This window comes from Canis aureus, chromosome 7, assembly GCF_053574225.1.
Source record: "Canis aureus isolate CA01 chromosome 7, VMU_Caureus_v.1.0, whole genome shotgun sequence".
In the NCBI taxonomy this organism is placed as follows: Eukaryota; Metazoa; Chordata; class Mammalia; order Carnivora; family Canidae; genus Canis; species Canis aureus.
The window spans coordinates 70,339,984-70,353,717 of record NC_135617.1 but is presented as its reverse complement, the minus strand read 5'-3'; the positions used below and the strand labels follow the sequence as shown (position 1 = coordinate 70,353,717).

General features: G+C 41.0%; 1 protein-coding gene across 1 annotated transcript; it reads right to left on the bottom strand.

Moving 5' to 3' along the window:
- Positions 1-5,425: 5,425 nt before the first annotated feature.
- Positions 5,426-7,941, bottom strand: LOC144317719 (HLA class II histocompatibility antigen, DQ beta 2 chain-like). The gene is made up of 4 exons (XM_077904534.1): positions 7,488-7,941; positions 6,878-6,988; positions 6,349-6,372; positions 5,426-5,749 (listed from the first exon to the last, which is right to left on the bottom strand). The coding sequence occupies exons 1-4, from the start codon at positions 7,924-7,926 to the stop codon at positions 5,736-5,738; spliced, it is 588 nt and encodes a 195-aa protein (XP_077760660.1). The 5' UTR covers positions 7,927-7,941; the 3' UTR covers positions 5,426-5,735.
- Positions 7,942-13,734: the final 5,793 nt, after the last annotated feature.

Here is a 13,734-nt window from a genome sequence, read left to right as displayed (position 1 = left end):
TACAAATAAAGCTACAATGAAATATCACACACATCAGTTAAAATGGCTAAAACTAACAACATAAGAAACAACAGGTACTGGTGAGGATACAGAAAAAGAGGAACCCTCTTATGCAGTTAGTAGGAATACAAACTGGTACCGGTACAGCCACTCTAGGAAACAGTATGAAGCTTCCTCAAAACGTTAAAAATAGAATAACCCTATAATCCAGCAATTCTACTACTAAGTATTTGCCCAAAGAATACGAAACTACTAATTCAAAGGGATACACACACTCCTATGTTCATAGCAGCATTATTAATAATAGCCAAATTATAGAAAGAGCCCAAATGTCTATCAACTGATGAATGGAGAAAGAAGATGTGGTATATATACACATTGGAATATAATGCAGCCATAAAAAAGGATGAAATCTTGCCATTTGCAAAGACATGGATGGAGCTAGAGAGTATTATGCTAAGTGAAACAAGTTGGTCAGAGAAAGACAAATACCATAGGTTTGCATTCATATATGGAACTTAAGAAACAAAATGAACAAAGGAAAGAAAGGAAAATAAAAAAATGGATTCAACCAGAGAGAACAATCAGAGGATTACCAGTGTGGGGGTGGGTGGGCAGATGGGCAAAATTGGGGTTGGAGGGCAGCCCCGGTGGTGCAGCAGTTTAGCGCCGCCTGCAGCCTAGGGTGTGATCCTGGAGACCCAGGATCGAGTCCCACATCTAGCTCCCTGCATGGAGCCTACTTCTCCCTCTGCCTGTGTCGCTGCCTCTCTCCCTCTCTCTCTCTCTCTCTGTCTCTGTCTCTGTCTCTGTCTCTCTCTCTCTCATAAATAAATAAATAAAATCTTTTTTAAAAATTGGGGTTGGAGATTAAGACTACACTTATCATGATGAGTACTGAAAAATGTATAGAATTCTTGTATTGCCCACATGAAACTATATAATACTATATGTTAACTATACCTGAGTTAAAATTTAAAATAAAAGAAATCATACAGCAATTCGGCAGTGTGGCAGGATGCAAAATCAATGCCCAGAATCAGTGGCATTTCTATATGCTAACAATGAACCTGAACAAAAAGAAATTAAGGAGTCAATCCCATTTACAATTGCATCCAAAAGCATAAGATACCTAGAAATAAACCTAATCAAAGAGGGAAAGGATCTATAGCCTAAAAACCATAGAACACTTCTGAAAAATTGAGAAAGACACAAAGAGATGGAAAAACATTCCATGCTCATGGATTGGAAGAATTAATATGGTGAAAATGTCAATGCTACCCAGGGAAATTTACACATTTAATATAATCCCTATCAAAATACCATGGGCTTTCTTCAGAGAGTTGAAACAAATCATCTTAAGATTTGTGTGGAATCAGAGAAGACCCCAAATAGCCAGGGGAATATTGAAAAAGAAAACCAGAGCTGGGGGCATCACAATGCCAGATTTCGGTTGTACTACAAAGCTGTGGTCATCAAGACAGCATGGTAATGGCACAAAAACAGACACATAGATCAATGGAACAAAATAGAGAACCCAGAAATGGGTCCTCAACTCTATGGTCAACTAATATTCGACAAAGCAGGAAAGACTATCCTATCCACTGGAAAAAGGACAGTCTCTTCAATACATGGTGCTGGGAAAATTGGACAGCCATGTACAGAAGAATGAAACTGGATCATTCTCTTACACCATACACAAAGATAAATTCAAAATGGATAAAAGATCTAAATGTGAGATAAGAATCCATCAAAGTCCTAGAGGATAACACAGGCAACACCCTTTTTGAACTTGGCCACAGCAACTTCTTACAAGATACATCTATGAAGGCAAGGGAAACAAAAGCTAAAATGAACTATTGGGACTTCAGCAAGATAAAAAGCTTCTTCACAGCAAAAGAAACAGTGACACAAAACTAAAAGACAACCTACAGAATGGGAGAAGATATTTGCAAATGACGTATCAGATAAACGACTAGTATCCAAGATCTATAAAGAACTTATTCAACTCAACAGCAAGGAAACAAACAATCCAATCATGAAATGGGCACAAGACATGAACAGCAATTTCACCAAAGAAGACATACACATGGCCAACAAGCACATGAGGAAATGCTCTGCATCATTGGCCATCAGGGAAATACAAATCAAAACCACAGTGAGATACCACCTCACACTAGTGAAAATGGGGAAAATACACAAGACAGGAAACAACAATGTTGGAGAGGATGTGGAGAAAGGGGAACCCTCTTGCACCGTTGGTGGGATTGTGAACTGGTACGGCCACTCTGGAAAACTGTGTGGAGGTTCCTCAAAGAGTTAAAAATAGATCTGCCCTACGACCCAGCAATTGCACTCTTGGGGATTTACCCCAAAGATTCAGATGCAATGAAACGCCAGGACACCTGCACCCCGATGTTTCTAGCAGCAATCTCCACAATAGCCAAACTGTGGAAGGAGCCTCAGTGTCCATCGAAAGATGAATGGATAAAGAAGATGTGGTTTATGTACACAATGGAATATTACTCAGCCATTAGAAATGACAAATACCCACCATTTGTTTCAACCTGGATGGAACTGGAGGGTATCATGCTGAGTGAGGTAAGTAAATTGGAGAAAGACAAACATTATATGGTCTCTTTCATTTGGGGAATATAAAAAATAGTAAAAGGAAATAAAGGGGAAAGGAGAGAAAATGAGTGGGAAATATCAGTGAGGGTGACAGAATATGAGAGACTCCTAACTCTGGGAAACGAACAAGGGGTAGTGGAAAGGGAGGTGGGCGGGGGGTTGGGGTGACTGGGTGATGGGCACTAAGGAGGGCACTTGACAGGATGAGCACTGGGTGTTATGCTATATGTTGGCATATCGAATTCCAATAAAAATATATACAAAAAAAACCCCACAAAATCTAGTTTTGAAGACCACAATAAAAAAAAATCGGCAGAGAAACTGAATAGAACTTTTTCCAAAGAAAACATACAAATTGCCAGCAATACATGAAAAGATATTCATCATAGGTAATCATCAGGGAAATGAAAATCAAAAGTACAGTTTAATACCAGCTCACACCTATTAGAATGATTATCAGAAAGACAAGAGATAAGTTCTGGTGAGGATATGGATAAAAGAGAACCTTGTGTATTCTTGGAAGGAATTTAAATTGGTATGGGATAGGCACTACAGAAAGCAGTATGGAGGTTCCTTGAAAAATTAAAAATTGAACTACTATATACTTCAGCAATCTTACTTCTGGGTGTATATTCAAACAAAATGAAAACTACATATCAAAGTAATACCTGCACTCCCACTTCTTTTGCAGATTGTTCACAATAGCTAAGTCGTGAAAATATTCCAAGTATTCCAATAGATGAATGGATAAAGAAGATATATATTTACAATGGAATTCAACCATGAATAAGAAGGAATATTACCATTGAAAGTAAGTAATTGAAAGTAAGACCAAATACTCACAACTAATAGATTATTCTAGGACATCCATACATTTTTCTCCAAGATATAAGCCTAATAAGACTCAACTCTTTTTGTTAGCAAAAGTGACATCAATGGAGCCACAGAATGTAGTGACCTCCTTACCACCTAGGAAGATAGTGCTATCAGGAATCAGTAAGTTCAATATGTTCACAGGTGAGGGGAACCCTGTCCTCTGAGAGTCCCAGCTCAGCAGGGCCATCAAGAGAATATGCAGGAGACAGGGCTGGGATTGTTGTGAGCTGGCACCCCAAAGAGGGACTCAGAATCTTTCCTAAAATTGTTCAAATTTCAGTAGATACTGTAGAAACACACAACAAAAAAGAGACACATGCACACAGAAAAGCAAAGATAAGGTAAGATGAGAGGCAATGAGAGAGATGCAGACAGTAGAGAGAGAGATGCAAAAAGAAACAGAGATAAGGGGATCTAGATAAATAATGGCAAAGGTGCAGATAGAAATAGAAAGAGACAGAGGCAGAGATGCTATGAAAGAGTGAGAGACATAACAGAGACAGAGATGCAGAGACAGACACAGAAAGGTGCAGAGACACCTCTGTGTTCATTACAGTGTTATTCACAATAATAAGATATGGAAGCAGCCCAAGTGTCCATTGGTAGATGAATGGATAAAGAAGGTATGACGTATAGATACATATTACTCTACAATAAGAGTATTAGATCTTACCATATGCAACAACATGGATGGATCTATAGGGTATTACATTAAGTGAAATAAGTCACATAAATAAAAGACAAATACTATATGATTTCACTTATATGTGGAATCTAAAGAACAAGTTTACATGAACATATACAAAAAAAAAAAAAACAAAACTGGGATCCCTGGGTGGCGCAGCGGTTTGGCGCCTGCCTTTGGCCTAGGGCGCGATCCTGGAGACCCGGGATCGAATCCCACATCGGGCTCCCGGTGCATGGAGCCTGCTTCTCCCTATGCCTGTGTCTCTGCCTCTCTCTCTCTCTCTCTCTGTGACTATCATAAAGAAATAAAAATTAAAAAAAAAAAAAAAACAGAAACAGATTCAGAAATACAGAGAACAAACTTGTGGTTGCCTCAGGGGACCTCAGGAGATGGATGGGGAAAATAGGCAAAATAGGTGAAGAGGATTAAGAGGTACAAACTTACACTTATAAAACAAATAAGTTATGGAGACAAAAAGATAATAAAGTAAATAATATTGTAATAAGGTGATAGATGTGACTGTACCTATTGTGGTAAAATTTAGTAACGTACAGAATTGTCAAATCACTGTGCTGTACACCAGATACTAGCATAGCATTGTATGTCAACTATCTGAGACAATAAAGAAAAACAATAAAAGATGTAGAGAAAAAACTAAAGGAAATATAAGGGACAAGGAGAGACACATAAAAAGAAAGGTGCACACATGGAGATATAATGAAAAAAAGAGAGAGATGAACATCTCATCAAATGTCTGGATCTAGTAACATCTGAAATCAACTTGACCTCAGACTTCTTTGTAACATGAACAGAGTAAACTTGACTTGGGTATCTATCATGTGAAACCAAAAATAGTACTTATATTGCTAGTTATACTTTTTCAAAAATAAAAATGGACCTTGATCAGTGCCAAGACCTATTTGAAATGTCACTGTGGTTTTCAGAGACACCGCGGGCCACAATTACCCACGCCAGGATACTTCCACTGTAAGCTTACATACACAATACTCTGCAAACCTGAAGAAAGGCCAGCACCTCCTTAGGCCATTGCACTGAACAATACTCAATATCCAGAAAGGACGTGACTATTGAATTGATTTTCCATCTCCATCTCCCCCGCCTGCTCTTCATTTGGCACCCCCAGATGCCTCCGGTCTCCCTTCAAGGAGCAATATGACCCTTTCATTCTGCACTGGTTTCCTGCCTCCACCCAGTTAAGAAGACTCAGGGTACAGAGAACTCATAATCACATTTAATTATGATAAAATCTCTATCTTCAGGTAAATGGCTTCAATGTGCTTCTCTTGCACAATCTGTGAAGGAAGAATGGAAACAGGAAAATCCCTTGGGGCCTGAGTAGATCCTGTACCAGGGAACACACAGGTCAATGCAGGAAGCAGAATCACACCCAGATCCTCAAGAGTCCTCAGAGTCATGTAGGACTCTGATCTATGTGGGGGACAGTCTGTCAGGCAGCTGGGAATTCTGGGCAGGGACAGACGGACACTACAAAGGATGGAATCCCCAGTATCCTCAGGCATCAGTGCAGGAGCCCTGTAGAAAAGAGAGTGATCAGCAGAGGAGACTCTGACAGATGAGCCCTCTCCCCTCCTCTCAGGGCCACTGCAGCACCAGAGAAAACTGAGGGCCAGGGCAGGCAGTCATCACCTCCCCCAATATTTCTGTAAAGGTGAAACCAACTTAAGAGAACATGGCACTCCAGCTGCACACAGATGTGTGGGAGGCAGTGGAGCAGCTCTTGTCCTTTAAGGGGATATAAAAACGTATCAATCTTTTTAGTAAACATAATAACTCACCATCTTTGCACCACTAGTGGCCTTTCACATGTAAATTCACACAGGCAGCAGCCACCAACACATAACACAAAGTGGGCATCATCCTGGCGTCTAACACCCAAGATGTGGCTCTGGTTCCGAGTTTCACAGACAGATAGCACCAACGTTATGGCTTGATTCCAGGGAACAACTCTGGATCTGCCTACACAAACTGGGCAATCTTCCCCCCTAACTCTTGATCTCTGTAGCAGGGAATAGGCCATGAACTGAGACCATTGTGCCCAGGTACACTCACCTCATGCTCTTCCCCCTTTCACCCGTCCCTGCAACCCCACTGAATCAGAGCAGAAATAGTACCTGCCGGTGGAGACCCCCGAGATCCTACAAAAGGAAGTGATACAGAAAAAAAAAAGGTCTCATAAATAGCCACCTTCTCCCTCACCCCAAATGGAGGTGAGATAAGCAACTTAATTGAATTTTACTTTCTCCCCACTCATCCACTCCAAGACCTTAACTGCCCTAAGCTAAAATCCCCCAAAATCAATGACACTGTCACTAGAAGGAAGGGAAGCAGATGCTCTGACCCTCTTACAGAAAGAAACTTTCAGAAAGGAGCCAGGGAGCCAATGATGAACTATAAGGAAGCCCTAGAATATGCTCCACCTGTTACCTCTGTGGTAGGGCTCCTTTTCAACCAATAAATCAGATTCCAGAGTCTCCCCCTAGGTGGTTCCCTCTCTTTCCACCACCAGCCCAGCCTCTTTCCTTTCAGAGTCAGAAGGAAAGAGCTAATCTAGAGACAGAGCCAACCCCCCCTCCCCCCCCCCCCGCCGAACAAAAGGTCTCAGGCATAGCCCATCTCCCTCATTTCCCCAGAATGCCTTACCTTTCTGGCTCCTGTGACGGATGATAAGGCCAAGCCCAAGGAAGATCAGCCCCAGCACGAAGCCACCAATGCCACTCAGCATCTTGCTCTGGGCAGATTCAGACTGTGCCCCTGGGGAGCAGAGCCTGAGAGTCAGAGTTGTCTCCACACCCCACAGGCTCCCTTTGGGAAGCCTGAAGTCCAGTCAGGTACAGGAGGTGGAAGTACTGGGTGAACCTGACCACCCCTAGGAGAGGGAAGGACCCACCATTAGATCCTTGCACACAGTGGGTATGTGGGGGGAAGGAGGGAGGCTGAAACCTGCTCCTCCAGACACATCCATAACCTCAAACACCAAGGCCCCAGTCACCAGCCAGGGCAGTAAACCCTTCAGAGCTACAGGGCTGCGTTGTGGGGCCAAGGTATGGAGAATGATCTCTCTAGTATCTAGAAAGACCACGAGATCAAGATTCTCCTGATGCCCCTGCCGTGGGACAAGAGGTACTCTAATCTCCTGTGATTTCCACCTCAGTAGTGACATCAAGGATAACAAATAGAATGGGATGGGCTAGAGGAAGCTCTGCCCTCTGTCTGTGGGGCTCATCATGACAGGAAACAAACTTCTCCTTACGCCACTGCACTGTGATGGGGCTCTGGAGGCTGGCGTGCTCCACATGGCAAGTGTAGACATCTCCTCGCTGGGGAGTCATCTCCAGCATCACAAGGATCTGGAAGGTCCAGTCCCCATTCCTAATAAGTGGAGTGGACACGACACCAGCTGTCTGCTCCTGGTCATTCCGAAACCACCGGACTTTGATCTGGCCTGGATAGAAATCTGTCACTGAGCAGACCAGCAGATTGTGGTGGTTCAGAACCTCTGTCCTGGACGGGGAGATGGTCACTGTCGGTTCCACTGAGGGGAGTAACAGACAAGAAAAGACAATGAGATGTGAGACTACACAGCAAGTCTCCCCATGGAGAAAAGTCCTCCCTTGGTACCAGCATGGAAAGATCCCTGGATTCCAAGTCTTGGATTTGGATCTCAGCTTGGCCACCTTATTAGTTTGCATGAACACGTGAGTCAGTTTACTTTTCAGAGTCTGAAGAAATAATAATAGCAATCATTCTAGGAAAGTTATTCTGTTGGGATCCCTGGGTGGCTCAGCGGTTTAGTGCCTGCCTTCAGCCCAGGGGTGATCCTGGAGACCCGGGATTGAGTCCCACGTACAGCTCCCTGCATGGAGCCTGCTTCTCCCTCTGCCTGTGTCTCTGCCTCTCTGTGTGTGTCTCTCATGAATAAATAAATAAGATTTTTTAAAAAAAAAAGGAAAGTTATTCTGTTGATATTAATTGATGCAATAAAGCATTTTTAAATTACAGATCGCTGTATTACACATGCTACTACTACTTATCACATTTTCAAAAATAAAAATAATAAATTTGGACCTCTTTCCCTCATCCCTACTGATAGATAAAGTGGTTGCTAATCCCTAACATGCAAAGTAGTTAGTTTTGAAATTAAATGACATAATATAGACAGTGTGTGGTAAGGTATTTGTCTAGAACAAGGTATTGATTAAATGGCTACAATTAACTTTCAGAAAGAGTGTCTACCCCTGAAGTGAGATGATGATGCCCTGAGGAGGTGATCCAGGAGGAACAGGATATGCAGGGCTTAGGCCAAAAGAAACCTGAGACAATTCTTATTCAATAATAATAGCATCAGTTAATTGACTCCAAAACTTCAGCTCTTCCTAGTCTAAAATTAGTTGATATTTTCTAAGAAATTAAAATTCTAGGTCCAAGATTGCAGAGGAGATGGAGACCTTGGTTTCATCTGGTCCCAAGAGTTCAGCTACATAGGTATTAAACTATTCTGAACACCTGGCAACTCAACCAGAGACCTAGAAAAGATTAGCTGCAACTGCAACTCCACTAATAGAAAAGCAACCACTTTCTGCAAGGTAGGAGGTGCAGAGAAGTGAATCCAAGGTGATAACATGGGAAGATAAACTGGGCGGGCAGGGGGTTGTTTAAGCAGCCAGCTATCAGAAAGTGATATAGCAGTGAAGTGCAAAATCAGAACTTTTAGAAGTCTGCCCCAGTGAGGGATGTCCTTGCCTGAAAAGGTGCTCAAGCAGCAAAGTAAGGGTAGAATCCTAGGTAGTACAGTATGGTCTCAGGATCATGGGGTCACAGGAAGACCGAGGGTGCCTGAATGTGGCAGAGTTCCGAGGTATCAGTGTGGGGAAATCAACTGCAACAGTGATCCAAGGAGAGGTTCCACGTCTCCAACCATGTCTCAGCTCCAGAGTTGCCATAAACCTGGAAAGACAGCACAGTCAGCACAACTGCTCTCTAAGGAGGGGCTCAGCAAGTAGCAGAACCAGTGAGAACCTCCTTCCTCCCCTAGGAAGAATGGCCTGTGGTTTACACCACAGGAGTCTGAAAGGTTTAGGGACTGAAAATACTGTCTCATACCTGAGACAGAAATGCTGGGTCATAGGCTGGGTGAGCACAGAGTGTGGACAGGGACTAGAGAGACAGGAGTGCTTGACTGCTTTTTCCTGATGATGCACTGAGAGTGGGGTCCCAAGCTTTCTGCTCTAGGCTAGAGATTGAGAAGCTGCCATTTTCATTTTCATCTTCTAAAGCTGCCCAGAAAGCCTTCAGGAAACAAAAGTCACCTAGACCAATCCAGAGCAGATTAGTAGATTAGTAGATAAACAGATTATAATGATGATTTTAAAGATACTAGCAGGGCTTGGAAAAAAGCATAGAAGACACTAGAGAATCCTTCCTGGAGAAATAAAAGAACTAAAAATCTAATCAAGTCAAAATAAAAAAAGGCTATTAATGAGATACAATTGAAAAATAGAGGCTCTACTGGCTAGGACCAATGAGGCAGAAGAGACAATTAGTGATACAGAAGATAAAGATGGAGAATAAAGAAGCTGAGAAAGAGAGATAAACAACTACTGGATCATGAGGGGAGAATTTGAGAGATATGTGATACCATAAAGTGAAACAATATTAGAATAATTGGGATCCCAGAAGAAGAGGAAAGAGAGAATGTGGGGGAGTGGGTTGTGGGCAGAAGGTATATTGGAATAAATTATAGCTTTGAAATTCTTTAATGTGGAGAAGGAACCAGGCATTCAAACCCAAGAGGCACAGAGAACCCACCACAAGATCAATAAAAATTGTCAACAACTATACATATACCAGTGAAACTTGCAAATCTCAGAGACAAAGAAAAACTCCTGAGCGCTATTCAGGGCAAGAGGTCCATAAACTACAAGGGTAGAAACATTAGACTGATAGAAGACCTATCCACAGAGACCTGGGAGGCCAGAAAGGACTGGCGTGGTATATTCAGGGTGCTAAATGAGAAAAATATACAGGCAAGAATACTTTATTCAGCAAGGCTGTCATTCGGAATGGAAGAAGAGACAAAGGTTCAGGACAAACAGAAACTAAAAGAATTTGTGATCACTAAACCAACCCTACAATAAATACTAGAGGGGATCCTTTGAGCAAAGAGAGAGCCCAAAAATAACATAGTCTAGAAAGGAACAGACAGTGACTTTGCAGGGAATACAATGGCACTAAATTCACATCTTTCAATAGTTACTCTGAATATAAATAGCTAAATGCCCCCAGTCAAAAGACAAAGGGTATTGATTGGATAAACAAGCAAGATCCAGTGATATACTATCTGCAAGAGACTCATTTTAGACCCAAAGACACCTCCAGATTGAGGGGGTAGAGAACCATTTAACATGCTGATGGACATCAAAAGAAAGCTAGGGTGGCAATAGTCATGTCAGATTTTAAACCAAAACTGTAATAAGAGATGAGGAAGGACACTATATCATAATTAAAGGGTCTACCCAATAGGGTCTAACAATAGTAAATAGGTATGCCCCTAACATGGGAGCAGCCAGTTATATAAGCCAATTAATAACAAAATTAAGGAAACATGTTGATAATCATACAATAGTAGTAAGAGACTTTAACACCCCACTCACTGCAGTGGACAGATAATCTAAGCAGAAGATAAACCAGGAAGCAAGGGCTTTGAATGACATCCTGGGCCAGATGGGGACTTCACAGATATATTAAGAACTTTTCACCCTAAAGGAACAGAATACAAATTATTCTCGAGTGCACGTGGAATATTCTCCAGAATAGATCATGTACTGGGTCACAAATCAAGTCTCAACTGAAAAATAGCAAAAGGTTGGGATGATTTCCTGCATATTTTCTGAACACAATGCTTTGAAACTGGAACTCAATCACAAGAGGAAATTTAGAAAGAACTCAAATACATGGAGGCTAAAGAGCATCCTACTAAAGAATGAATAGGTCAACCAGGAAATTAAAGAACTTTTAAAAATTCGTGCAATTTAATGAACAAATGCAGAGCTGGAATAGAGTTAAGGAGCAAGGAAGAATGGTCAAAAGGGGACCTGGAAGGTACATTAGTCCCTCCAACCCTCACCTCAGGTCCCTCAGAATAAATGGAGAACTCTCTCTCCTCCCTTCTCTCTTGTCCTAAGGGGAAATTCTCTCCACTCCATTGTGGTGCTGTGTGGTAGAGGCCATGTCAGACCTGGGGATTCCCCAGTCTCTTACAGGCCTCTTCACACAGGCTTTTCAATGAGCAACAAAAGTGTCAGCTTAGAATGCTTTTTCTGATTGGCTAAAATCTCATCTGAAAGGCTCTAGCTCAGGCTTCTGTCAGCTGCTTCCCCCCTGAGACAGTCAACATTCTCTACATTTTCTAGAGCTCTCTGTGCTACACATAGCTTATCCCATTACTCAGGGTAGCCACTGCTGGCCTGGCCTGAGAGGAAGGCAACTCAGACACCCGATTCAGGGGCTTACCTGAGGTACCCTGCTGGGCCCCTGTGGATGTGGGCACTTAGGATGAAGGCAATGTGTATCCCATGTGGGTAGACAAGCAATCAAGAAGTATTCATGAAATAGGTCAGGGTTATAATAAAGAGACTCACCCTAGAGGACATACTCTGTTGCCTCAGGAAGGAAAATAAAAGCTATAGACTCTTTCTTTGTGGGCATTCATCATTCCTGGTCAGCATCTCTTGGAATCTGTGCTTGGTCAGTGGAGATAATTGTGATATTAATAATAATAATCACCTTGTGACCAGAACGACCATCCAGGACTGCTTGCATGTTCAATTAATTAATTAATTAATTAATTAATCAATCAATCTTTCAATATAAATTGGAATAAATAGTTTAATTAAATAATATTCTTTGGCTGAATTTGATAAATTTTATGAATTGATCCTTTAGAGAAATTAGCAAAAACCCTTTAAAATGCTAAAATTCATAAAATAAGATACAACTCTGAAAGGATTTGACACCAAGATAAATATAAACTGAAATGTTTCTATCTAAGTGTCAAAATGCTGACACTTTGTTATGTTTACTAGACAAGTAATGAATAAATTTGGTAAAACTCTTCCTCGAGGAATGTTTTGTTAGATTGTTAAATGTACTAAACCTAGTCGAGATGTCATTCAACAAACTGATGCTTGGGCTACTGGCTGTTAATTAGCCATTAGTTCAGTAAATTGATCTTTTGGCAAAGAAGCCCCTGAACCTGTCAGGCATATCCTTGAGAGTGAACACAAAACTTCAACCACAAATTGCTTTTATCCAGTTCTTGTTTCTGGACAAGATTTCCCAAATTTAAGACCCTCCAACAGTAAACCAAATGTTTAAAGAAAAATTAACATCAATTTTATATGATCTCTTCCATAAAATTGAAGAAGAAGAAGGAACTTCTGGGTAGCTCAGCCAGTTAAGCATGAGACTCTTAGTTTTGGCTCAGGTCATGATCTCAGAGTCCTGGGATAAAGTCAGGCTCCATGCTCAGTGGGAAGTCTGCCTTTTCTCCCCTTGTCCCTCTGGCCCTCCCCATGCTCTTGCTCTCTCTCTTAAATAAATAAATAAATCTTGAGCAAAAAAAGAAGAGGAAGAAACACTTCCCAGTTCATGTTATGAAGCCTGTATTACCAAAGCCAAGCAAAAAAAGGGTAACACAGACAAAATACAAAGCAGTATCTTTTATGAACATAAACATAAGAAATGCCTAACAAAATGTTAGCAAATAGAATTTAATAATCTATAAAAAGACTAATATTCATTGACTAGGTGATTTATTCCAGCATGGTTCAACATTCACCTATCAGTCAATGTGACTCTCCATATTGCATGCTAAAGAACAAAAATTACATGATTATATCAATTGATAAAGAAAAAGCATTTCACAAAATTCAACATGCAGTCATGAGAAATGCTTTTAGAAAACTAGAATACAGGGAAATCTGTAACATGATAAAGAGCTACAAAATATCCTAACATCATACTTAATGGTGAAAAATTGAATGCTTTCCCCCTAATATATCCAGGCTCCAGAAGAAGTCAAGAGATTTATAGTATATAGAACTAGGGGGGCCCCTTTTTCCTCTTTTTCCAGTAAAACTTGTTTTTATATCAGACTAAAAATTTCCAATATTTTTTCTCTTTTCCCACCTTAACTACAATATTTTACCACTGCTTCAATTTAAACATCATCCTTTTTGACTGCCATATTTCTACAATTACATGTCTTAGATATATTTTCCACTTCTAGATTCCCTTCAATATACTCAATTTAATTTTTGGAGATACATGAGATAGTTTTTTTTGTTTTGTGGGTTTTTTTCCTCTGCCACATTTTTTTCTACAATGGTGGAAGTTAATACCTTCTAAAAATGACCAGCATGCACCCAGAACCAAGTGGAATACGGTGCTGGTTCATGCTGTGAGATTATATTCTCTCTTCATTCCCACTCTGCTCCCCT